Below are 27,591 nucleotides of genomic sequence, written 5' to 3' on the forward strand. Positions count from 1 at the left end.
ACACACAGGTCAATCAGTGTTTGTGGAGAGAAAGACAGAGCTGGCTTCAGAACTGTTTCAAAGAAGAGTACAAACTATAAACATTCAACAGTCAGCTCTGCTATACGTTTCCAGCTTTTTCTGGTTTTGTTTCATGCTAAAATAAATCCTGAACACAATACTGAACAATGCACAGCTAAAGAATACAACATATTAACTGCAGGGAAAATATATTACACACACCTCTGCTAAGTACGTAACCAGGTTCAAAGTGATTTCAGCAAAGGATTCATGAAGATAACGGCAAACAACATTAACCCATGTAGCACAATCTCGTGTATAGCTGTGGGTCTTGTATAGAGTCATTACATGTGCTAGGTTGGAAAGCTTAGGGTTCTTTTCTTCCATACAAACCTAACAGGGAAGTAGTATAAAAATATTAGACATTTAGGTTTTAAAATATGATTGTAAACAAAAAATTCTGCTTGCTAAATGTACAATCTAAACCACAAACCTGGGCTATCCGATCTGCAGTATCCTTGCAGAACTGGGTAGGGTTATCAAAATGCTGAATCAAATGTGGAAGGAGGCAGAGAACATTCAAGGGGAATCCTGAAATAGCCAAATAATGGAAATATAATCGAACTACTACTGCATTCCAACCAATTTCTAAAGCTAATTTCTTGAGCACTTTCTAATAATAATCACTCAAAGTTAGTTACTGTATTTATTAATCATAATTATTTTGAAAAGATGAGCTTTGAAAACTTTTTGATAGTGTATTTTCAATGCATTTAAATATTTTACAATCTATAACAGTGCAGTTGTCTTCATTTCTTCAGCGATGGGTTACACTTCTTTGTTCCTAAACAATATTGCTGCACTTTCTGTTGATAACTAAGCAGTTTACGTAGGCAGAAGATTTCCTCTTTTTTATTTGTAGCAAAACTGTAAAGGTGCATATGATGAATGTGTAACATTTCACTACAAATACCAACAGAGGAAATCTTCCCTGTAGATTGATGGTTGGTCCACTGACCTAAAAGGGAAATTACCTGAATTTTCACATAATAAGGTAAGGTGTCTGTACACTTATGAGTCTCTCAGTCATTCCTTGTTTCTGTATTTTATACTTTAGAATTGCTAGTCATGGCAGGCAGGGAGCAGAAACTTTGTGCAAAACAAACCTGATAAAATTCTGGTCCTGTGGCATCATAAATTAAATTTATACTATCATGGAATCAATGGTGCCTCAACAGGGGTGGTTTCACACAAGACATCCACTGCCTGGCTGCCTTTGAGCATCAATTTAATAGCATAAAATGGGGTAATATGACAGAGATGCTAATATATGCAGAAACATTACAATTATGTGAAAATCTAGCAAAAAACACTTGCCCTTTACTATATATTAGTTAAAACTTCATACAAAATTTATAAATGAAATCAGTCAAATCCTGTGGTGAATTTGTTAAATTCATAATACTCCATAATTTCTTTGTGCGGTATTTTTTTTACATCGATATGCATTATTTTATATTTATTCACGTTAAGTCTCAATTGTCTATCATTTGCACAAATAACATGCCTCTCTAAATCTCTGAGAATAAGCTCTATTTTATCAATACAATTGTCCATCTCACAAAATTTTCATCCGGAAAAGTAATGGGTTGCAAAAGCAGAATTCTAAGAAGTTCCTCTGTCACTGAGAAAAATATAGCAGTCCACTGCTTTTTATCGTCGAATGTTCTTTTTTTAACCAATTTACAATTCCTGCTAAATTTGTGAAACAATGATTTTTGAAAGTGATTAAGTCTTCGTAGTGTTCTTTGTGAATAAATATTTTTTGTAACAATATTATAGTATTTGAGATAACAAAATCTTGGAGATCATTGCAAAGTGAATGTGTTAAAATGTTTTTGACTGTATTGGTTTTGTGTTAGTTCAAACTCTGACAGATCAATAATGTAATGGATCTTTTGTAATAATATTGAATTATGTAATAAGAGACTTGTATTAAACATCCTCTTATATTTCTTTTATATTTTTTAATATCCCAGATGAATGTATCTAGATTTTTAAGCACTTTTAAAGTTCTTAGTTTTTTAAGTAACTTTTCGCTGGAAATTCGGTTGGTTACCATAAAAATTTGGATATCGACATACTGAGAAGGGCAGCACATCCAATCAGTGAAGTTCATGTAAGACTGCTTAATACACTCACACTACATTCTTATAGGTGTTTTTAAACAGGTGTCAATCCCTGCATAATAGAACACAGGAATGTAGTAAAAGCACTTTAAATGGGGATATAAACTTTGCTGATCTACTCTAAAAGTTTTACTACGCCCTGATCCTCCACAACAAGTAGGCTGCCCTACCTGTCCTTTAATAATGCTGTTTGTTTTTAAATGTTTTATTTTCTAAATATAACCACAAAATGTCTGATTGATTTCTCTGATATGCAGAGCAATTTGTTTCACAAATTGTTCCTTTTCTCCCTAATTATGGCTGTTATTGTGCCTCCTCCATACTGTGCTTATCTGCACATTTGTGGAAATGGATATTACTCTTCAAGACTTTGGTTACTTTCACAGCATCAGACAGAGAAGTTGAAAGTCACAGAGGACATGGTTAAGTCATCTTCATCATTTCACAGAGGGTAAAACAAAACTTTGTCAGGCGGCAAAATGGGTGGTACTAGACCAGCTTTCTGTTGTATATATTGCCCAATTTTCCTTTCCGTTAACTCTAATGGTAAAGAAAATCAGGTGGCCTGTACAACGGAAGGCCGATCCGCTACCGTTCATTTTGTGCCCCTGCCAAAATTTAATTTTACCTCACGATGCTGGAATCCATTATTAAGGAAGTGGTAACAGGGCACTTAGAAAATCATATGTTTAGGGAAAGTCAACATGGTTTTATGAAAGGGAAATTGTGTTTGTCAAATTTATTAGAGTTTTTTGAGGATGTAATTAGTAGGGTAGATAAAGGAGAACCAGTTGATGGCGTATATTTGGATTTTCAAAAGGCATTCAATAAGGTGCCACATAAAAGGTTGTAACACAAGATAAGGGCTCATGGAATTGGGGGTAACATATTGGCATGGATAGAGGATTGGTTAACGGACAGGAAACAGAGAGTAGGGATAAACAGGTCATTTTCAGGTTGGCAGGCTGTAACTAATGGGGTGCTGCAAGTGCTGCTTGGGCTTCAGCTATTTACAATCTCTATTAATGACTTAGATTAAGGGACCGAGTGTAATGTATCCAAGTTTGCTAATGGTACAAAGCTCGGTGGGAAAGTAAGATGTGAGGAGGGCACGAAAAGTCTGCAAAGGGATTATAGACAGGATAAATGAGTGGGCAAGAAGGTGGAGTATAATGTGGGGAAATGTGAAGTTATTCACTTTGGTAGGAAAAATAGAAAAACAGAATATTTTTTAAATGGTGAGAAACTATTAAATGTTGGTGTTCAGAGAGACTTGGGTGTCCTCGTACAGGAAACACAAAAAGTTAGCATGCAGGTAGAGCAAGCAATTAGGAAAGCAAATGGAATGTTGGCCTTTATTGCCACGGGGTTGGAGCACAAAAGTAAGGAAGTCTTACTACAATTGTACAGGGCTTTGGTGAGACTTCACCTGGAGCACTGCGTACAGTTTTGGTCTCCTTATCTAAGGAGGGATATACTTGCCTTAGAGATGGTACAGCAAAGATTCACTAGATTAATACCTGGGATGAGAGGGTTGTCCTATGAGGAGAGATTGAGTAGAATGTGCCTATACTCTCTGGAGTTTAAAAGAATGAGAGGTGATCTCATTGAAACATATAAGATTATGAGGGGGCTTGACAGGGTAGATGCTGAGAGGTTATTTCCCATGGCTGGAGAATCTAGAACTAGGGGGGCCTAGTCACAGGATAATGGGTCGGCCATTTAAGACTGAGATGAGGAGGATTTCTTCAGTCAGCGGGCTGTGAATCTTTGGAATTCTCTACCTCAGAGGGCTGTGGATGCTGAGTCGTTGAGTATATTCAAGGCTGAGATAGACAGATTTCTGGACTCTGGGGCAATCAAGAGATATGGGGATCGGGCAGGAAAGTGGAGTTGAGGTTGAAGATCAGACATGATCTGATTGAATGGCGAAGCAGGCTCGAGGGGTCACGTGGCCTACTCCTGCTCCTATTTCTTATGTTCTTAATCTTTTACAAGTGCTTCCCAGGAGAGCCTGAAATTCGATATGCCTCTTTGTTAGGCCTAGGTAGCGCTTCTATTCCTGCAGATGCTCTCCCCTCAGATATGGAGTTGGTATTTTTCTTGTACTTTTGTCCCATTTTTCCTCTGAAAGAATGGTGGCTACCATGATAGGTTGCTATTCTCTTGCTGAGTTTGTCATTTAGTCCTATTCTGAATGTGACTTATACCCCCTTTCCCCATCTATGCATACCATATAATTATTTGGAAAATGCACTATGGTTACAATTAATTGGATTTGCTCTTCCCCAGTCATCGAAGGTCTTAATCACAACTAAAACTATTAGATTTAAACTCAGTAAGAAAATTGGAAATCGCATCTCCACTGCCTAACTGAGATGTTAAACCCAATATTGCATGTGTCAGTAATTTAGCAGCAAAATTACCAAATGATGGAAAATTGCCCCTTACTGTGGCTAAGCCTTGCATAAATACAACCTAGAGTTTTCCTTTAAAGAATTAGTAAAAATTAAAAACACTCAATAAATTAAAGTCACTTCAACATAAAAGCCCCAAACCATTTTCAATGAAATTAATAGTACTGTTGCATGATTAGAATTATTCCATGCATTTACCTATTGCTTGAGTTAAATCTATCACTGGTATTCGAGAAACAGGAGTCAGCTGGCTAAAGAGCTGTAGAGTTAGGTCTGTGGTGGATAAGGAAGTAAAGCCTTTTAGCAATAGCTGCTGTAACCCTGAGAAGTTTGTCCATTTCAGCTGTCCCTGTAGTTTTTCAAGTTTTTCCCTAGTTTCAGTCTTATCCAAAGGAAGATGAATCAGGAGTTTAGTTAACAGCCGCTGTGCCATTTGGTATTCAAACTCAAAATCTGACTCCATCAGTGCTACAGCAGACCAGAAGATAGTAGCCAAAAGATTCATGGGATTATTAATATTGGTTGGGTCAATTACGCTGTCTTTAAGAGAGGATGAGCTTCGGGTTTTCGACACAATGACTTGTTGTCCATTTGCCTGGATTCTGTCCAATGTAGCACTACGTGGAGGATCAGAGGATTTGTCTGAAACACCAAACTTCTTTGGCACAGAAAAGCTCCTCTGATGTCTACTGCGTTCGGCAGTAATTCCACCGCTGTTTAATATGCCTGATGTTAGATTTAGCTGCCCAGTGCTCTTCCGGCTTGATGCCAGTTTGGTATTCATCATGAAATCAGGAGAGGATGACCTGATAAAAAGAAAATAAGAAATTAATATAGCATGATGCATAAGTACTTCCAGGTGCACTAAGCAATTCTGATTGCCTAAAATATTCCTTATTTACACTTCCATTATTTATGTTGGTTGTACATATATGCATCAATCTGTTTGTTATGTATTCTAACTTAGCAAAAGCTGAAAGAGCAAGTTTTATCGTCAGGACCCCTTTTAAAGAATGATGGTTAATGCAGGCACTTTTTTCTGCTTCTCTTGATCTTGCCTGTATTTCTACAGCAGGTAATTTAGTCCCCTCATACTATTTTGCTCTGTAACTCCTCCAAGCCAATTCCCCGATTATACCACCAGTAGTCACTATTGAAACAAAATTACTTTTCAAAATTATGACTGATTTTTTGAAAGGTTGCTAATACTTAAACTTACTTCTTTAGATGCAGGTTCTATAAGAGATTGTGTCCAATTTTGGGTACCTTACTTTAGGAAGGATATCAAGGCCATGGAAAAGAGGCAGGAAAAATTCACTAAGATGATCCCAGGGCGGAAGGCCTTTAATTATGAAGAGACTACAGAAACTGGAGGTCTTTTCATTAGAACAAAGAAGGCAAAGAGGTGATCTAATTGAGGTATTCAAAATTATGCAAGATTTTGTTGAAGTAAATTGGAAGAACTATTTCCACTGGTCAATGAGTTGGTAACTAGAGAGCATAAATTTAAAATCATCAGCAAAAGAATGAAGGGAAAGGTCACAAGATTTTTTTTATGCACAGGATTGTTAAGACATGGAATGCCCTACTGGAAACAGCAGTAGAAACATAATCTATTACAGCTTTTAAAAAGTATGTGGATAACTATTTGTAAGATAAAATTTTAAAGGGCATGAGGAATGGGCTATGTGAATCACTCTTTCAAAAAGCTCGCACAGGCATGATGTGCTGACTGACCTCCTCTGTACTGTAAAATTCTATAAATTACATAATAGTATCATACACCAACATAGGATTTGTTAAAGGAAAATCGTTTTTGACTAACTTGATTGAGTTCTTTGATGAAGTAACGGATAGGATTGATGAGGGTAGTTGCAGTTGATGTGTATATAGATCTTCAAAAGGTATTTGATAAAGTACCACATAATAGACTTGTTAGTAAAATTAAAGCCCATGGGATTAAAGGGACAGTGGCAGTGTGGATACAAAATTGGCTAGGGGACAGAAAGCAGAGAGTAGTGGTGAACGGTTGTTTTTTTAGACTGGAGAGAAGCATATAGTGGTGTTCCCCAGGGGTCGGTATTAGGACCACTGCTCTTTTTGATATATATTAATGACCTGGACATGGGTATACAGGGTATAATTTCAAAGTTTTCAGATGACAAGAAACTTGGAAATGTGGTAAATAATTTGGAGGATAGTAACAGACTTCAGGAGGACATAGATAGACTGGTGAAATGGGCAGACACATGGCAGATGAAATGTAATGCAGAGAAGTGTGAAGTGATACATTTTGGTAGGAAGAATGAGGAGAGGCAATATAAACTAAATGGTACAATTTTAAAGGGGGTGCAGGCACAGAGAGACCTGGGGGTGTACATATACAAATCTTTGAAGGTGGAAGAACAAGTTGAGAAGGCTGTTAAAAAAGCATATGGGATCCTGGGCTTTATTAATAGAGGCATAGAGTACAAAAGCAAGGAAGTTATGCTAAACCTTCATGAAACACTCGTTAGGCCTTACCTGGAGTATTGTGTTCATTTCTGGGCACCACACTTTAGGAAGGATGTCAAGGCCTTAGAGAGGGTGCAGAGGAGATTTACCAGAATGGTACTAGGGATGAGGAACTTCAGTTATGTGGGAGACTGGAGAAGCTGGTTCTGGACAAAAATGCAGACATGACCTGCTCCCAAGTGTCTGCCTATGTCGATCTATAATCAGTCATTAGGGGTTACATGTCCGTGATCAAAGGTGACTCAGCTGCTGATTTTCCCCATTTCCCTAGTCACCCCTTGGAATCATTCCTTGATAACCAAGCCAAGATTTGGAACTTGATCAATAGCAGAATCATTGTTACCAATACCACTGAGAAAAAAAGTATTCAGAGACTTTTTCCAAGAGTTCTGCAGATCAGGGAGATTCTTAAATTCTACAGCTGGAATCTTTAAATTCAGCTGTAGAATTTAAGAATCTCCCTGATCTGCAGAACTCTTAATGCCTCAGGGTGCTAAGCCAAATTTAGTGCCCTTTGGCAAGTCACTGTTACCCTTAATTCTGGGAGTTGCTTTGAAAGCAATCTAATCACAGGATTTCATGTTTTATGAACCAGATGAAAGGAGGTATGACAGGGAGATCAGCAAGCACCAGAGCTGGTTGGGCTGCACCTAGCATGATGCCACCAATCAAATCAACAGCCCCTTGCACACCCTTTTAATTTTCACACATTTCATATAATGCATATAAAGGTTTAAGAAAAATGTTAATCTGTAAAGCCTTTAGAAAAGCTGTGCAAATTTCTGTCCCCATATATGTGTCCACTTACTTTTAAGAGGCTGCATCCCTCTTAATTTTCCAAAATTGCAATCTCAGCAGTCCTATGACCTATTTCCTATTCTCTTACCCCCTCTGTTGAGCTCCCAGTACTAGATGCAATATGGGCTGGGATCCCACCTGCACATATCTGAATATATTAAATCATTTATGTAAGAAATCCTATGAAGTCAGTGTTTGGTCAAAGCAGTGGGTGTTAAAGTACCACACTTGAGTTCTGCTTCTTTAACTCTGGAACAAAAGTATTTTTCTTGAAATATCATGCCATACATTTAAGACATCACATAATGTTCTGTAAGGGGTAAAAAGATCTTACCGAGACAGAACAGCTAACAGATCACTGTTCTTCAAACAATCTGCCAAATTGTCAATGCCTGATTCCAGTGTAAGGAGTGCTTCCATTACGTAACCCTAGCATAACATAAGTCATAATAATAATATTTAAAGAGAGTTTTGTAGGTAGCACTTTCTTAAAAGTACAACTTAACAGATTCCATTGAACCTTTCTTTTTCTAATAATTACACTTTTAAGTAAATTGGAAAGTCTTGGGAATTATACCACTGAGATCAGTTTGCTAAATAATTATCACAGATTAGTTAAAGGCCCCAAAATTCAGCAGGAAATTGATCCCAGAGGCGACTGATTACCTTCAAAGATGGCCCGACAGCTCCTTTGGGAGATGCAAAGTTCGGCTGCTTTGTGTCTGGGAGGCCTTTCCTTGGCCTCCTCTGCTCTATTGGAGCAGCATGGTGCCACTCAGACTTTCCAGACCTCTGTCAAGGTGGGCACTGTTGATGCACTCTTAGAGGACTTGGGATGGGATCTATAGTGTCTGCAAGGGCAGGTGGGGGCTCCACTCTGCCGCAATTGCGCCAGCAGAGAAGAGCCCCAGGAATTTAAGTGCAGAGTTTTTAAAACTTTGGCTAGAAATGGAATGCTAATTATTATTCATAACAACTGAATTTATTATACTGAAGAATTGTAAGAATTCTAACCTCACTTTTCAACTTAAATGTCTTTAAAATCTTAGTGATAACCCTAATATATTTAATAATGTTATGTGATTTTGTAAACATAGTAATAGTGTTAATAGAACCATGTTATTGTGCACAATGAATATGAATGGATATGAATCCTTCCTAATGTAATACACTTTTTAGATTCATAAATGAGACCGGATCACAAGTAATGAATTTGAGAATAAATTTAGTGTAACCTCATTAGGTGCAAGTCAGACCTAAAAAAACTTGGTGAGATTTTCAGTATTTTGTTTGCAACACTTAAGCATGGAAATCCCTCTAGGTGGTAACCCAAAGTGCTATTACTAGCAGATTTGTAGACCTTTTTGAAACTAGGCTTCACATTTCCTGCTCCTTCAATCTGGGTAGCAACTCTCAAGGAAGTGGGACTGGATAGGATAATGAAATCAATCATCGTCAACTATATTATGAACTGTGGGGCTCCTGAATTCTCATTTTGATAATAGAGACAGATGCAAAGGAACTGGAGTAAGCCATTAGACCCACCAAGCCTGCTTCTGCTATACGCTCTGCACGGCTTCTTTTCAAAGAAAGACTTTGCCTTAAGTTCTTGAGCAGATACTTAAATAGTCATACAAATCATGTGCACTGCAAGAATTGAAAGATAATAACAATTATCGTAGCTGAATTACTGTTAGTGGTAACCCAAAACCACCTGCCCAGAAGAAATCCAAGACACAGTGCAGTCTATTTTCAGTTTTTTAAAACAGTTTTACACTGGAGTAGAATTCCAGGCACACCAGAATTTCTCAACTAGCTTGCTCAAGTGGCCATTCATCATGCATGGACCCACAGTGATGTTTGCTGGCGACTTGGCGGTCAGTATCAGCCAAATACGACCGTATTCTCACTTGACATCCACACAAGTGCGTTTTCCAGCAGGATTCAATGTATATTGGTCAAGAGCTTTTGCAAACCCTAGCTGGGGAGACAAAAGCCAATTACACTGCATTCTGAGTTCCCCAAGTTGAGATCATCCAACTCTTCACAGACCAGGAATCAACCCTGAGACGTTTTTGGTTTGCATGGCTCAGTCCCACACCTGGGAGATAGTGTATTTAACCAATGAACCATGAGGCAAAATATTCAAAATTCTAGTTTCTGTTACAGTAACTTGCACACAGTTATATCAGACATGAAAAGTGTACCTGAACCTCATCGCCATGTTCTCCTACAACTTCTACCAGCCTTGAAAGTAGGTCAGATAAGGCATGTGCTGACAGAGGTTGCTTCAAAGCCCTGAAGATTTGGAATGAGCGGCCTGCATAATGCCTTGAAGAGCTGGAAAGTGCTGTTTGTAGAGCTACTTCACTCAATCGCTGTTCCATACAACAGCCTAGGAAAAATGGGGAAATCACGTATTTTAATTATTAAAAAATAGCTACAATTGTAATACACAAAGACTGACAATGATATCAAAAACATTATTTATTGTAAATTAAGTAATAATGCATTAAAAACACTGTAATTTCTTATCACTGAAATTGGATGGGCGGGGGCAGGCAGCAACCTTCCCTGACCTTGGCAGTGTGACTGTCATCTGCATGCCTAGTCAGTTTCCCACCCAAAACCAGCAGGAAACAGCACCTGGCCATCGGGCAGGAGAGCAATGTCGGGCAGCAGGAGGCTGTCACTAATGACCAAAAGAATGGTCCCCGGCACTCAGGTAAGTCTCGGGGAGGGGGTCTAGGGAGGACCTTATGATCGCAGGAGTGGAGGGAGGGGGGGTGAAGCTCGGGGAAAGGGTCCAACAAGGAAGGTAAAAGGAAGTAAAAAGACTTACCTTTTTGGTTTCTGGCAGGTGTCCTTCTCACCTGCTCAGAAGAGCAGGTTAAAATCGTCGTCTGTGTGATTGGTGCAGGAGGTCGATGGGTGATTTTAACTGGGCGGGCAGGTGTACAATCACCTCTATATTATGGATTTTATTTCACATACTACTTTAAATAGAATGATTATTGAAATTCCATTCAAAAAACTCAAGGTTGAATCTCAACCTTGGCTACATCATTGAGCAAATTTAGTCAGTTCTCATTGGGCCAAAGATGGGATGCTTTATAGATATGCGGTCACTTTGGCTGGCTTACACGGGTCGATTTTGGTCATCTAGTGAGAGGTAGGTTGGATGAAAGCAACAGGGGGACCCGTCCCTGTTTCCAGGCCATTAAATGTCAGCATTGGCTCAGTGGTAGCACTCTCATCTTTGAGTCAGAAGGTCATGGGTTCAAGCCCCACTCCAGAGATTTGAGCATGTAATCTAGGCAGACTTTTCAGTCAGGAGGTCAAAGGAGACTAAAATCGCACCCATAAACTCAGTCCAGTTCCATGTCTTGTCTGAATGTGATTACCAGGACAGTGGAGGTATTTGTACTTGGAACATTTTCTCACAACTGAAGGATATAGTGTAATGATGGCAGGACAGGGAACTAAAGTGAAAAAGTTAAATGCCTGTTAAGTAGCATGTTCAGAGTATCCAATGAACTACTAACCTCCTTAAATGTTTTAGTTTTCTTTAGTGAATACTTCTTTTAACTTAAAATTTTCTTTACTTCTTTTAAATATAGGGATCTCAATGTTTTTATGTATGTTTCATTATTGCATAATCAAATACAGCCCACTCACTGCATTTGTCTCTCCCCTCCAACTCCAAAAGGTTGAACATCCCTGGCCCATCAGACTATTTCCTGCTTCATGTCCAGGAGTGCGAGGAGGGTTAAAAGATAATGAGCTGGATTCAAGCCCTGGACGGACTTCAGCTTTGTGGAAAGTTAAGAGGAAATGAAGCGTTCGGGAACTGGGCCCCTGGGAGGCAGCTTTAGTAATAGAGGAGATCAGAGGAGACAGTGAGACCAAGAATGCCTGGATAAAGAAGGATTGAAGGATCTGGAATGTTTAGATCTAATTCCCGATATGCCTTGTTTACCACCAACCCATTCACTGTGTGACTGTGTCTGTTTATAGTCCCAATCCCACTTTGACCTACCTCTTTGAATAAGCTTTTGGTCACCTGTCCTAATAGCTCCTTATGTGGCTCAGTGTCAAGTTTTGTTTGATAATCGCTCCTATGATGCACTATATAAATGCAAGTTGTTATTGTTGTTGCTATGTCCCCAGTTTTGTCAAGTCACCTTTTTTTATCTGTAATCCCAGGGTAGCCTGGACCATATGCCTCTCAGTGGCCATTGTGAATACTACTAAATTGGCCAGAATGAGCTGGGTTTCTCTGGAAAGCAATTGTTCCTATTAGCTTCTCCACCCCATCGAAAATTGAGCATTTTGGTGCTTTGTTTAAGGACCAGATTATGACTTTGCAAAACTTACCCATTGAGAAGGCTCATAGGAAATTAAGACAGGGGATCCAACTCAAGTGTGCTTCCATCACTCTAATGCCAGGTGTCTTTATGTATATATTGCCATTAATAAAAATGTTCATTTGTCTTTTGTCCTTATGTTACAGTAAGCATCTATATTATGTTCAGTATGTGGAGTATGCATTTCATCTTTCACATGAAGCTTGCTCCTGTGAGCAAAACCCCTTCAAAAACCTGAAGTATGTGTAGGAGGCGCTTTAATAGAAATTTTCAACGATAAGGGTGGTCATTTTAACCTAACTCGCCAGGCGTGAAACCCACAGGATCAGGTGCAACACCGATTTTACACCTCGCCCAATGACTTCAATGGAAAGTAAAATTGGGCGGGGTGAAAAACTAGCATTGCACCCAACCACGTCAATTTCCCGACGGGCAGGTTGAGTTAAAATTGTCCCCAAGGTGTCACACCTTACCTGTTACAGATTCACCCAACCTAGTGTCCTACACACAAGGTGAATTCCAACCTCCACCCCCAACAAAGAGCATTTATGGGGCCTGTACCATACAAACCAACCCCTAATCCACACTGGTAGGAATTTCGGGGTTTGGAGGTAAAGGCAGCTGAAATTCATCCCCCACTAAAAGGAATTTTTGGGGTCTGGGGGATGGTAGGTTTAGCCTCTACCATTCCCCACTCTAATGAAAATCTCAGCCACCCCTCCCTGCTGAAAAAGTTGCCATGATTTTGCTTAACCATCCCCCCTCTCTCCAACTCCCCTCCTTTCCACCTTGCCCTTACCCCATTTACTTCATCACCCTCCTCTCTGCCCTCCCCATTACTCCTCTCCCTTCTGCCCCTCTTTACTCTTTGGTATCCCCCATCATCTTCCCTTACCCTTCATCGTCACACTCCCCTCCTCCCCTTACCCCTCCTCCTCATCCACCCCTCCTGTTCCCCTCACTCACCCCTCTTCTCCCTGTCCTGCTTCCGTTCCACACATCGCTCCAACTTCAAATCCCTTTTACTTCTCCTCTCCCTCTATCCTCCCCTCTTCCTTTCCCTCCCCTCACCACTACCCTCCTGTTCCTTTACCCTCTCCTTCCTTCCACTCCTCCCTCTCCATTCCTCACCCCCCTCTCCATTCCTCACCCCCCTCCTCTTCCACCTCATCCTCTCTCCCTTCTTGTCTCCTCCCATCCCACTGCTCTTTCCCCTCCTCCCCCCTTCCATCTCCTCCCTCTTCTCTACCCTATTCCCCACCCCTACCCCCATTTCTCACCCATTCCCATCCTCTTCCACTTCGCTATTTTCTTCTTTTCACCCCCTCCTATCTACCTTCCCTCTCTCCTGCTTCGGTCCAATTATCCTCACCCTTGAACCTTGCTTCACCTGAATAATCTTGGTGTTGACTCCCCATAGGCAATGCCACAGGACATCAATTGGTAATGATGAAATTACTGCCATTATCAAATTTTCATTGAGACATACATTACGTAGTGTTTAAAGCAACATATTTTGAGCTACCATAAACATGGTAACACGAAAATGTACAATGTAAACAACTGACACGTGTTTAGTATTGTTGGAACTGTAAATTTCTTGAAATAGTAAAGTAAAATACCTGATTTCACATCTTTGAATACAGACACAACATGACGTAGGAAGTTGGTTAGCTCTTCAGCGCTTTTAGAATTTTGGTTCTTTGGAGTAATATCTTCATGGCACCAAAGAGGTCCAAATGTCCTATACAAAATAACTTTATTCTGTAATTGAGCCTATTAAAGACCATGTAATTCACATTTTGGACTCTTGCGATCTGAGTTCAGAACCACGTAATCACTTCAGTCATAAGTGAACTGATACAAATTATGTTTTAAAATTAAAATAGTGTAGCTTTTGGCTTTATTGTTCACTGATTTTATTTACAGGATAAGGACTGAGTGGAAGGATACTTTCAGTATCAAATACATCCCAATTAATATAAAAATTAACATCTCCTAACTTTCAAAATATATACAGATAGATTTTGACTGAAGGCAGGTTTCAGGTGGCCGCCCAAAAGTCCCGACGGGAGACCCAGTCCATTTTGAGGGCCAGGCCTCGTTAGCAAGGCTGGTGGGCTGTGGACGGAAAATTAATGCTTCAAGGCAACGGGCTGGCTCTGGACCAGCGCAATGTCGGGCGGCCTGGAAGAACGTAGGTCCGAGGGGGGATGTTGTCTGTACTCGGAAGGAGGTGACCTGGTGCAGCAGTGGCCCTTGCTGTTTTTGTACAGCCTGGAGGAGCACTCATACACCTCCCGCCCCACAAATCTAAATTAAAACTTACTTGCTGGACCCCTCTTCGACTGGACCACCAGCTGGTACTGTGCGGCGCGTGCTCCACGCAGTACTGTCCTAAAATGGCACAGGGGTCCTATGTATGCCGATTTACATAATAAAAGGCCCTACCTCCTTACATAGGCACTGGGGAAAATAGGAACAGCCACACCATCAGCAGAAATGGGTCGCGTAGGAGGCCTCAAAATCTCCCTTGTGGTCAAATGTTATTATTTTCTAACATTCAGAACCAATGTTTTGCATCCTCGCTTGAATCAGGCAGCTGGTTCAATTGCACAGATTGCACATGTGTCAAGGAAAGATCATTGGCCTGAGCACCTAAACCATGGAAAGTTAGTGTCAACAGTGTGCTCAGATTCTACTGACTTTTTCAGGCTTGGGTATTTCCAGGTCGACATGAAGGCTGGTCCTAACACTTTTCCAGTTTTTCTAGGCGGCCACTTCCTGACACAGTAACTACATCATTGCAATAGCTCCCTGGTGTAAGAGGAGATCTGAAATAGTTTATCTCATGGTATGGGGGCAATGAATCAATAATGAAAATAACAAATATCTCCCACAGAGAAGGTGCATTCAGGAGAACTTTTTTAGCCAGTACATAGCAAGCCCAACAAGAGGTGGGGGGGGGGGGGGAGGGTGCAGTTCTGGGTTTTAGGGAATGAAGCTGGGCAGGTGGAAGGAGTATCTGTGGGAGAGCATTTTGGCGGTAGTGATCATAATTCAGTTAGATTTAGCATAGTTATGGAAAAGGACAGAGATAGAACAGGAGTAAAAGTTCTAAATTGGGGAAAGACCAATTTTACTAAGCTGAGAAGTGATTTAGCAAAAGTGGACTGGAACAGCTACTTGAAGATAAATCAGTGTCAGAGCAGTGAGAGGCATTCAAGGGGGGGATTCAAGGGGTTCAGAGTAAACATGTTCCCACAAAGGAAAAGGGTGGGACTGCCAAATCTAGAGCCCCCTGGATGACAAGCAGCATACAGGATAAGATAAGGCAAAAAAGGGAAGCTTATATCAGACACCAAGAGCTCAATACTGCAGAAAGCCTAAAGTATAGAAAGTGCAGAGATGAAATTAAAAAGGAAATTAGGAATTCGAAGAGAGGGCCTGTAAATGTACTGGCAAGTAAAATTAGGGAAAACCCAAAAATGTTTTATAAATACATAAAGAGCAAGAGGATGACTAAGGAAAGAGTAGGGCCTATTAGAGACCAAAAAGGTAACCTATGTGTGGAGGCAGCAGATGTGGGTATGGTTCTTAATAAACACTTTGCATCTGTCTTCACAAAAGGGGGAGACGATGCAGAGATTGTAGTTAAGAAGGTGTGTGAAATATTGGATGTGGTAAACATAGTGAGAGAGGAAGTATTAAGGGGATTAGCATCTTTGAAAGTAGATAAATCGCCTGGCCTGGATGAAATGTATCCCAGGCTGTTAAGAGAAGAAAGGGAGGAAATAGCAGAGGCTCTGATCATAATTTTCCAATCCTCACTGGATACAGGTGTGGTGCCCGAGGATTGGAGGACTGCTAACTTTGTACCATTGTTTAAAAAGGAAGAGAGGGATAGACAGAGTAATTACAGGCCATTCAGTCTAACCTTGGTGGTGGGCAAATTATTGGAATCAATTCTGAGGGACAGAATAAACCATCACTTAGAAAGGCACGGATTAATGAAGGACAGTCAGCATGAATTTGTTAAGGGAAGGTAGTGTCTGGCTAACTTGACTGAATTTTTTGAGCAGGTAACAAGGAGGGTTGATGAGAGTAACGCGTTGATGCAGTCAACATGGATTTTAGCAAGGCTTTTGACAAGGTCCCACATGGCAGACTGGTCAGAAAAGTAAAAGCCCATGGGATCCAAGGGAAAGTGGCTAGTTGGATCCAAAATTGGCTCAGTAGCAGGAAGCAAAGGGTAATGGTTGACGGGTGTTTTTGTGACTGGAAGGCTGTTTCCATTGGGGTCCCACAAGGCTCAGTACTAGGTCGCTTGCTTTTTGTGGTATATATTAATGATTTGGACTTGAATGTGGGGGGCTTGATCAAGAAGTTTGCAGATGATACAAAAATTGGCCATGTGGTTGATAGCGAGGAGGAAAGCTGCAGACTGCAGGAAGGTATCAATGGACTGGTCAGGTGGGCAGAAAAGTGGCAAATGGAATTCAATCCAAAGAAATGTGAGGTAATGCATTTGGGGAGGGCAAACAAGGCAAAGGAGTACACAATAAATGGGAGGATACTGAGAGGTGTAGAGGAACAAAGGGACAGGAGTGCATGTCCACAGATCCCTGAAGATAGCAGGACTGGAAGATAAGATGGTTAAAAAGCCACACGGGATACTTTCCTTTATTAGCTGAGGCACAGAATATATCAGCAGGGGAGATTATGCCTGAACTGTATAAAACATTGGTTAGGCCACAGCTTGAGTACTGCATACAGTACTGGTCACCACATTACAGGAAAGATGTGATTGCACTAGAGACGGTATAGAGGAGATTTACGAGGATGTTTCCAGGGCAGGAGAATTTTAGATATGAGAAAAGATTGGATTGGCTGGGGTTGTTTTCTTTGGAACAAAAGAAGCTGAGGGGAGGTTTAATTGAGGTATATAAAATTATGATGGGTTATGATGGGACTAGATAGAATAGATGGGAAGGACCTATTTCCCTTAGCAGAGGGTCAGTGACCAGGGGACATAGATTTAAAGTAATTGGTAGAAGGATTAGATGGGAGCTGAGGAGAAATTTTTTCACCCAGAGAGTGGCGGGGGTCTGGAACTCACTGCCTAAAAGGGCAGTAGAGGCAGAAACCCTCAACTCATTTAAAAAGTACTTGGATGAGCACTTGAAATGCCGTAACCTACAGGATTAAGGACCAAGTGCTGGAAAATGTGATTAAGCTGGATAGCTCTTTTTCAGCTGGCACGGACATGATAGGCCGAATGGCCTTCTTCTGTGCCGTAACTTTCTATGATTCTATGACGAAGGTATTATTTTTTCCAATTAATTGTGTGTTCCACTTGAGGTACCCAGTGTCAGTATCAAACACTTCCAGATCAGGTACAGGACAATTAGATAAAGAGTAAAGCTTCCTCTACACTTGTCCAATAATGTGCCTAAGTCCCCAACAAGTAACAGCATCTCTCACTGCACCTCAGTATTATATTTTTCAATTTCCCACATGAGCAATCCTGTAGTTTGAGTGAAATTACCAATTTGGTACCAAGTTAGAAGCTTTGTGGTGATTAAATTGAAATAATTAGCCTAGTGAAAAAAGGCAGACAGATGAAGTGGCCTGTTTGAACTTGGATTGGCACTGCCTAAATTCAATAAACAGAGGACTCTCACATTCTCAAAGGAGACATTCATCCAGCACTCTGGACTGGATTTCAACCCAAGTCACTGACGTGAAAGGTAAGTGTCTAATCTACCACACCACCAAGTCCTACAAGCAAAAGTTTATCTATATTACTTTTCTTTATTCCTCATGGTGGTATTTTTGGGTAAGTTTCTCCTTTTTTTTGGTATTTTATCCCCTTTGTCTTTTGCCCATGTGGTCTGATACCTCTGTAGCCCAAAGGGCAGGTGCATAGCCTGCTCCAGGCAATATTCAATGTCAAGACTTACAAAGCTGCAGTTCCCGTCACCTTCAGAGTGGCTTCTCTCCCTTTAAATACATTCCAGCCTCTTGTGGTGCTGCAGCGAAGGTCCCGCTGCAGCAATTCCCTCGGGGATAATGGTGGGCTGCCTCTTGGCAGCAAGAGCCTGCCACGGATTGGAAACGACGGCCAACTCAGGATAATGGGTTGGGGTTACGGCATAATCAGAGTGGCAGGTGGAAATCCTACTCTGCTGGAACTCTGATCTGAAGAGGAGCATCTGTCTTGAAATTGAAAGTGCTCCCTCCCAAGTTATCCTTTTCCATTAATATACAAGCATCATTACTTGAATTATATGACAAATTAGTTCGTTAAGCAATCAAAAAAATACAACTTTTACCATGGATCCAATTCTAAAGAAGGGCCAAGTGTATTCAAATCCTGTGTTTGAAAATTTACAATCAGTTTTTGAGTGAATATTTTCTCTTGACTAAGGTTCTCAAAATCAATTTATTCAAACTGTAGATGGCACTGTTCAATCATTCTATATGGTGCAAGCCCAATATAGGGCTTCTATATTGGTCTTCTTTTAAATTAGATTCCAGGAGCCCAACATCCATGAAGCGGTTCCAGCATTTAAGGTTTCCATCGGCTAGTGGCAGACTTGTAGATCCATTTTACCCATGGAAACTGGATTTAACAGCATAAATGCCAGGAGCTGGCTTATGGGCTGCAAAAGCTAAGGTGACTATTTAATTTTTAAATCTCTCCTCTGTCACCATAGCAACCCAGGCTGCCAGAGGTGTTCCTAGTACCCTGCATTGCAAGGCCATATTTGGGTGGATGTATTATTGTACATCCTTTATCAATTCTGGCAGAAAATCCTGAAAATGGCAGAGGACAGTGTGGAGCTGGCGGAGCAACTTTGGGAAAGTTTTCCATCACATTCTCGTGGAGTTATGCAAGGAAGTCAGTGTAACTCCAATGAAAACTCCTGCCTAAAATGTTAAAAGCATAGCAAACTTAGTGGCTTGTTGCGTCAGACAAACTGGAAAGTGTTAAAATAAATGTACATTGCCTTACTTTGACCATTCTTAGGTTCACTCTCTGAGGATTCAAATAAAAAAAAAGGCTGATGATTTCTTCTCTGTTGATAGTCTGCATAGGGTGTTCTTTAATTATTGGAAGGATTTGGTTGTTACCAGCATTCTTTGATTTCCTTTTGATTTGCGCTGAAATTGGAGATAATGGGATGTGCTGATGCAATGGGAGGCCACTTCACCTGCCTGCCATTTTCCATTAGTGGAAATAATATGTATGCTAATTATTTCAATTTAATGGAATCATTTTCTGATAATGAGTGCAATACAATTTTTTTTTACAGTATCACATTTTCCAATGTCATCAATGGAAAGTTTTAAATGCTTTTCTTATACTTTACATTAAATCAGCATCTTTCTCAACAGTGAACACAAAATGCCTTAAAGACGTGGATAGTGAAACCCATGTTTTATGCTAATTACCTGGTTGCTAAAAACTCAATTAGCTTGTGAGCCTTCTCATCTATTTCAGCTGCTGTTTCAATCTCTTCCATCTCCTGTGAGATTTGTGGAAGATTTCCACTACTACCTCCCAGGCTGATACTGGAAGAGGTAGAACTGGAGCTTAATCCTGAATCTGGAACTGGAGAGGACTGATATTCTCTTAAGAAGTCACAACCACCTAGTACAAGCAAACAAGATTATCACTGTAAAAATCACTACACAAAGCACATACATTTTGTACTGTAAAGGGTGCAAACTGCCCTCCTAACCCAATGTTTTCTTGGAACTAATTATCCCACAATATGATGCATAAAGTGATATAAGAAATTACGAGTATTTACTTTGCCTAGTAAATAATTATCCGGAAGTGAATTTAATTGAACCCAAACTCTTAAAAATATCAATTTTAAAATATTTTCAAAGCCTTTGTAAAGTACAAACATCTTTTTGTCTGTTTGTGAAAAAATGTCTGTACTATGCTTGGTATTTAAAAAATGTTTAACTACAAGAAATTTGCAAGACTCATTATCTTAATGACCATAATCTTCTACAAAGCATTTAATTATAGTGGTATGGTAGTGTAGTGGTTATGCTACTGGTCTAGTAATGCAGAGGCCTGGGCTAATAATTATGAGGAACGTGAGTTCAAATTCCACTGTGAGAATTTGAATTCAGTTTTTTAAAATAAGCTGGTACCTGTAAAAGTGACCATGCAGTTATCCATTGTCATAAAAACCTAACTGGTTCATTAATGTCCTAGGGAAGGAAACCTGCCACTCTTACCCAGGCTGGCCGATATGTGCTCTCTGAAATGGTCTAGAAAGCCACTCAAGTTGTATCAAAACCACATCACTTTCTCAAGGGCAACTAGGGGATGGGCAATCAATGCCAGCCTTGCCAGCAACACCCACATTGCAAGAATGAATTTTTAAAAATAGTTTACACTGACTGAATAAGTCAAATGTCATTTTTACTACATGGGATTCTGAATTTTTTTACCAGTGGATAGAGGCAAAATTGTCAAAATTTGCTGATGACAAATTCTTGGGACTGTATTAATGATTCCATCTGTTTTTCTGTAAAACCTGCAAACCAGCAGCTTTTCTTCAACTCTCAACTATTCAAGATATTTGTCCAGTTGAGTTGAGAAAATGGATTTGGACTTTCAGTTTCCCACATGGCGAATTTCAATTTTCAGCTGTGCCATCAAGGGATGCACCCAGTAGATGGAAAGGCTTCCCCATAGAATGAGAAACAAAACCTTGGGGTAGAAATTAATATGCGATGTCCATTTTAAGCATTCCAATTTAGCAGTGGGACAGCCTGCACCCAATCTGCACATGTGTTGGTCCCACTGATAAATTCGTAGGGCCCACTTTTTAGGCATCTTGGCCCCTTGAATATGTTAATTAGGGGCCTAACCCCTCTACAAAATTAGTCACCTGCTCAGAGCAACTCAGGATTCTTCGGTGGCTTCTGTTCATAGAAAGGTTTTATTTAGAGCCAGGAGGAGTAGGCATACTCCACAGTCCTAGCGATCGTGCTCCAATGTCCCTCCTGGAATTTACCTGAGGGCCACTGATGGCGAGGCAGACAGCCTGAAATTCAATGCTGGAGAAGGGTGAACTGCCTGTATAGGCGCAACAGGCGCCGGCAGCTTGCCTGGAATATTTAGATGAGGCCCAAGGCCCAATTTTGTGACAGCCTCAGGCCTCTGTGTTGGATACGTGCTGCTTGTACAGCTATGAGTCTGGGCCCAAAAACGGGCACAGACTAATTTTTACCCCCTTGAATGCAAGTCAACCAAGAGCACTTTTGCACCTGTCATAATAACTAGCTAACATTGTTGGCAGTGTTTGGGTACAAGCCATTTTCCTTTTCTCTTTGCTGGGGAAGAGTGAACAGTGCAGACACCTAATGAGGGCTCATAATATCAAAATAACAAAGTTTCAAAAGTAAGTATTTCAAAATAAAATCCCATAACTTGTGACACTGAGGAAAGTTCATGCATGTCACCTGGCCTTAGAGTACAAAAGTCATCTACTCAAAATAGTACTTTAGTATTTAATAGTAATTTGTAGTAATTTTAAATAGTATTTAAAATTTTAAATAGTATTTAAAATGTATTTTAAAAACAAGGATGCTAAAACATTTAAAATTATTTATGACTTTAATGCTACAAACTCACACGTTTATTTACCCTCCCTGAGTAACGAAATTGGTACAATCTCATTTTATTTCAATTTCACTTTTACCTGAATAGAGATAGTCTGGTGGATAAACTGGTTTAACTGTAAGTGTTTTACTCTCATTGACTTCTCTGTTAAGCAGAAGGACTGTAGCCACAGCCTGGAAATTATCATTGCAGGACAAGGCTATCAAGAGGTGCAAAAGTAATCTTTTGCTGTGTTCAAACACTTCTGGCCGATAATGATCAAGACCTAAAATATGGATAACAGGAAAATAAATTAAGTACAACCTTATCCTTTGTCTTCAGCTATTACATCGGAAAACAAGGTTTGTAACACTGATGTAAATTTGAAAATGAGAACTAATGCTAATTTGTGTTGCTTTTCTAGTACATGCATGGCATGAAATTATAGGAACATGTGAACTGTCTTGTATAATTTACTACTCAAATTTGGTGGCAGAAGTCTAAACAACCTATTAGATGTGAGATTATCATCTAATTGTCTATCATTCTGTGATTAACTTATTATTCTAAAACATTTTTCCTGTTAAGTCTGTGTCTGGTAGTTCTCCTGTGGTATGCAAACTAACTTTGTTTTGTAATTAACAACAGAATGTCATTTCTCTTTGTGTTATACCTGGGGCATGAAGAAAAGTTACCTATATCGGAACAGTGCAATAGTCACGGTATTTGCACTGAAACAGAGAAAAAAAAAGTGAATGACTTCATACTTTGGTGAATTCTGAAGTGTTTGTAGGGTGATGCAACATTAGTCACATATAGGGTGAAATTGTGCTGTGCAGTATTAATGAATGCATTAACATGTTCATATGACAATCTTTTCACTGCTATTTTAAAATAAACAGGTTAATGCTTTCATTAAATATCAAACAAAAGAATTTGTATTAACTCATGTTATCAATATGAACAGGTTTCAACCATGTAGAATGCTAATTGGAAAAGATGAACCTTCTGCATCTTTCATAAATTCATATAAATGTTTCTCACAATTTCAAATACAAAAAAAAATATTTTTCAGTCTTACCCAGAAAGAGTGCATGAATCAACAGAGGCAGGTGTAGAGCCCAGTCTTCTCTAACACTGTGATCAACCACCATCTCGGTCATGAAGATGACAGCTATATTACACCTGTTTCCATAGAAATGCAAAATGTAAGTACTGCACAATAGTAGTGCGTAAGTTCTGCTAAGCAACGTTATTTAAAATTAATTTATCCTCTTAGAATGTAGTTACTGATTACACTGTACAGAAGTATGTACTAGTGTAAAATATGATGAGAGGCATTCTGGCAGTTAGATAGGAAGGTACAAAGCATGGAATGAGAAAAGGTCCAGGGCAAGGAACTTGCTTTGTAAAACACAACATGTGCATCGTACTTAAAGTTGACAATTTTTTAATGTACCTAGAAATTAATTAATTTTGTTTATGATCATAATTTTGGTTTATATTTGTCTGCTAATGCTACCAATTACTTTTCCAGTTCAAATTGGAATTTGGAATTTTAAACTCTGTTTCCTTATAGAAAGTATATGCAATAATATGACCTTAGTATTGCCTTTGCATCCTCCTAAAAGACAGACTCAAAGATGATGGCGGTGGCAGCCGAGTTCTGTGACTACCTCGGGGATTTCATCGAGCACTACGCGCAGCTGGGCCTCTGGACTCGGACGCCGGCCTGAGCTCCGACGAGCCCCGCCATGTGCTGAAGAGCGAGTTCCTGGTGCGGGAGAACCGCAAGTACTACATGGACCTGAAGGAGAACCAGCGAGGTCGCTTCCTGCGCATCCGCCAGACCTTAAATCGAGGCCCCGGCTTGGGAGGGACGCAAGGCCAGACCATCGCCCTGCCGGCCCAAGGGCTCATCGAGTTCAGGGACGCGCTGGCGAAGCTGATCGACGACTACGGCGTGGACGACGAGCCGTGCGGCCAGTCTGAGTTGCCCGAGGGCACGTCCATCACCGTGGACAGCAAGCGCTTCTTCATCGACGTGGGCTCCAACAAGTACGTAGTGTTCATGCGAGTGAATGAGGTGAAGCCCTCTTACAGGAACTCCATCACCATCCCCTATAAAGCCTGGTCCAAGTTCGGCAGCACCTTCAGCAAGTACGCCGAGGAGATGAAGGAGATCCAGGACAAACATCGGGACAAAAAGGAAAAAGCAGGAACTAAGTGTCACAAAACACATTTGAAAGTTCTTTATCTGAATGCATGTAGCATTCGTAACAAAATGGACGAGTTAACAGCACAAATAACTACGTAAGGGTATGATCTTGTGACCATTACAGAAACATGGCTGCAGGGTGACAACGACTGGGAATTAAATATGCCAGGGTATTTAACAATCAGGAAGGACAGGCAGGAAGGAAGGGGAGGTGGGGTGGCTATGTTAATAAAGGAAGGAATCACTGTAATACAGAGAAATTATATTGGGACAAAGGATCAGGATAATGAAACAGTTTGGGTGGAGATAAGGAATAATAAGGGGAAAAAAACACTAGTGGGCGTAGTATATAGGCCTCCTAATAGTTGCAACTCTGCTGGAAGAAGTATTAATCAGGAAATAGTCGGGGCATGTAATAAGGGAACGGCTATAATTATGGGGGATTTTAACTATCATATTAACTGGACAAATCAAATTGGGCAGGGCAGCCTTGAGGAAGAGTTTATTGAGTGTATTAGGGATGGATTTCTTGAGCAGTATGTAACTGATCCTACAAGGGGGCAAGCAACCTTGGACCTGGTCCTGTGTAATGAGCCAGGATTAATTAATAATGTCTTAGTTAAGGATCCCCATGGAATGAGTGACCATAACATGGTTACATTCCATATCCAATTAGAGGGTGAGAAGGTTGGTTCTCAAACAAGCGTACTGAGCTTGAATAAAGGAGACAATGATGGTATGAGAGCGGAATTGATTAAAGTGGATTGGGAAAATAGATTAAAGGGTAAGACGGTACATGAGCAGTGGTGTTCATTTAAGGAGTTATTTTACAACTTTCAAAACAAATATATTCCACTGAGGAAAAAAGGGTGTAAAAGAAATGACAGCCATCCGTGGCTAAGTAAAGAAATTAATGACAGAATCCGACTAAAAACAAGGACATATATGGTAGCCAAACTTAGTGGGAGGATAGAAGATTGGGAAGTCTTCAAAAGACAGCAAAAAGTGACTAAAGCATTGATTAAGAAAGGGAAGATAGATTATGAAAATAAATTAGCAAAAAATATAAAAACAGATAGCAAGAGTTTCTATCGTTATATAAAAAGAAAAAGGGTGGCTAAGGCAAACGTAGGTCCCTTAGAGGATGAGACCGGGAAATTAATGGTGGGAAACATGGAGATGGCAAAAATGCTGAACAAATATTTTGTTTCAGACTTCACGGTAGAGGACACTAAGAATATCCCAACACTGGACAAACAGGGGGCTCTAGGGGGGGAGGAGCTAAATACGATTAAAATCACTAAGGAATTGGTACTTAGTAAATTAATGGGACTCAAGGCGGATAAATCCCCTGGACCTGATGGCTTACATCCTAGGGTCTTGAGGGAAGTGGCAGTGGGGATTGTGGATGCTTTGGTAATAATTTTCCAAAATTCTCGAGACTCGGCAAAGGTCCCGGCAGATTGGAAAACTGCTAATGTAACACCCTTATTTAAAAAGGGTAGTAGGCAGAAGGCTGGAAATTGTAGACCAGTTAGCCTAACATCTGTGGTGGGTAAAATTTTGGAGTCTATTATTAAGGAGACAGTAGCGGAACATTTGGACAAACATAATTTAATAGGACAAAGTCAGCATGGCTTTACGAAGGAGAAGTCATGTCTGACAAATTTGCTTGAGTTCTTTGAGGACATAACGTACAGGGTGGATAAAGGGGAACCAGTGGACGTAGTGTATTTAGACTTCCAGAAGGCACTCGACAAGGTGCCACATAAAAGATTATTGCTCAAGATAAAGAATCACTGGATTGGGGGTAATATTCTGGCATGGGTGGAGGATTGGTTATCTAACAGGAAGCAGAGAGTTGGGATAAATGGTTCATTCTCGGACTGGCAACCAGTAGCCAGTGGTGTTCCGCAGCTCTTTACAATCTATATTAACGATTTGGAGGAGGGGACCGAGTGTAACATATCAAAGTTTGCAGATGATACAAAGATGGGAGGGAAAGTAGAGAGTGAGGAGGACATAAAAAACCTGCAAGGGGATATAGACAGGCTGGGTGAGTGGGCGGAGATTTGGCAGATGCAATACAATATTGGAAAATGTGAGGTTATGCACTTTGGCAGGAAAAACAAGAGATCAAGTTATTATCTTGATGGCAAGAGACTGGAAAGTACTGCAGTACAAAGGGATCTGGGGGTCCTAGTGCAAGAAAATCAAAAAGTTAGTATGCTGGTGCAGCAGGTGATCAAGAAGGCCAACGGAATGTTGGCGTTTATTGCTAGGGGGATAGAATATAAAAACAGGGAGGTATTGCTGCAGTTATATAAGGTATTGGTGAGACCGCACCTGGAATACTACATACAGTTTTGGTCTCCATACTTAAGAAAAGACATACTTGCTCTTGAGGCAGTACAAAGAAGGTTCACTCGGATAATCCCGGGGATGAGGGGGCGGACATATGAGGAGAGGTTGAGTAGATTGGGACTCTACTCATTGGAGTTCAGAAGAATGAGAGGCGATCTTATTGAAACATATAAGATTGTGAAGGGGCTTGATCGGGTGGATGCGGTGAGGATGTTCCCAAGGATGGGTGAAACTAGAACTAGGGGGCATAATCTTAGAATAAGGGGCGGCTCCTTCAAAACTGAGATGAGGGGAAACTTCTTCACTCAGAGGGTGGTCGGTCTGTGGAATTTGCTGCCCCAGGAAGCTGTGGAAGCTACATCATTGAATAAATTCCAAGCAGAAATAGACAGTTTCCTAGAAGTGAAGGGAATTATGGGTTACGGGGAGCGGGCAGGAAATTGGACATGAATTTAGATTTGAGGTTAGGATCAGATCAGCCATGATCTTATTGAATGGCAGAGCAGGCTCGAAGGGCCGATTGGCCTACTCCTGCTCCTATTTCTTATGTTCTTATGATGGATCATCATTAATAAACATGAGGTGAAATTTCCTGGTTGCCAGTACTTATGGTGCCAGAATGAAATGGGCAGGGGGGGTTTGGAAAATAGGGCGGGGATCTATTTTGTTGGATCTGAAATCATTCTGCATCAAGAAAGATATTCCAGTTGGGCCTTAAGAACTCTCGCCTGAAAGGCAGGAACAGCTTCAATTTAATACATCATTATATTGTAATTACATACTTATGATACACTGAAATTCCTTCTGATTCTTGGCAGGAATGTACTGTGCCTCGTGTTCATCTGTATAAAATGGGTATCGGGAGGAGGCATGTTCAGGACTGACAGGAAGTCAGCTTTTAAAGCAGGACCTAGTGTGGGGAATGTTAGCATAGGGTTCCATACCCTTCCAGAATGACCAGGAGTTTCTCGGAATAGGAGGTTCCTCCCCCGAGCGCTGCCTTCAGCAGCCCGGGAGATCAGCGATTTAAATTTCCCACCCTGTCCCGCCTCCCCAGCTCCATGCCGTCACCGGCTGCTGTTGGAGAAGC

General features: G+C 40.5%; 1 protein-coding gene and 1 pseudogene across 3 annotated transcripts in view; one reads left to right on the top strand and one right to left on the bottom strand.

The window, feature by feature from the left end:
* The window catches only part of LOC137322840 (protein furry homolog), a 305,481-nt gene that overhangs the window by 55,246 nt on the left and 222,644 nt on the right, over nucleotides 1-27,591 (bottom strand). For all 3 annotated transcript variants that reach the window (XM_067985968.1, XM_067985965.1, XM_067985966.1), the window contains exons 38-46: nucleotides 23,001-23,104; nucleotides 22,020-22,205; nucleotides 19,744-19,942; nucleotides 13,908-14,029; nucleotides 10,126-10,313; nucleotides 8,253-8,347; nucleotides 4,805-5,412; nucleotides 494-591; nucleotides 223-393 (exon numbers count right to left, since the gene is read on the bottom strand). In XM_067985968.1, the coding sequence (XP_067842069.1) occupies nucleotides 223-393; nucleotides 494-591; nucleotides 4,805-5,412; nucleotides 8,253-8,347; nucleotides 10,126-10,313; nucleotides 13,908-14,029; nucleotides 19,744-19,942; nucleotides 22,020-22,205; nucleotides 23,001-23,104 (1,771 nt within the window). The remainder of the gene's footprint in view (nucleotides 1-222; nucleotides 394-493; nucleotides 592-4,804; nucleotides 5,413-8,252; nucleotides 8,348-10,125; nucleotides 10,314-13,907; nucleotides 14,030-19,743; nucleotides 19,943-22,019; nucleotides 22,206-23,000; nucleotides 23,105-27,591) is intronic.
* Nucleotides 23,566-24,122, top strand: LOC137322841 (transcriptional activator protein Pur-alpha-like; annotated as a pseudogene).

This window comes from Heptranchias perlo, chromosome 6 (genome assembly GCF_035084215.1).
Source record: "Heptranchias perlo isolate sHepPer1 chromosome 6, sHepPer1.hap1, whole genome shotgun sequence".
NCBI classification, from domain to species: Eukaryota; Metazoa; Chordata; class Chondrichthyes; order Hexanchiformes; family Hexanchidae; genus Heptranchias; species Heptranchias perlo.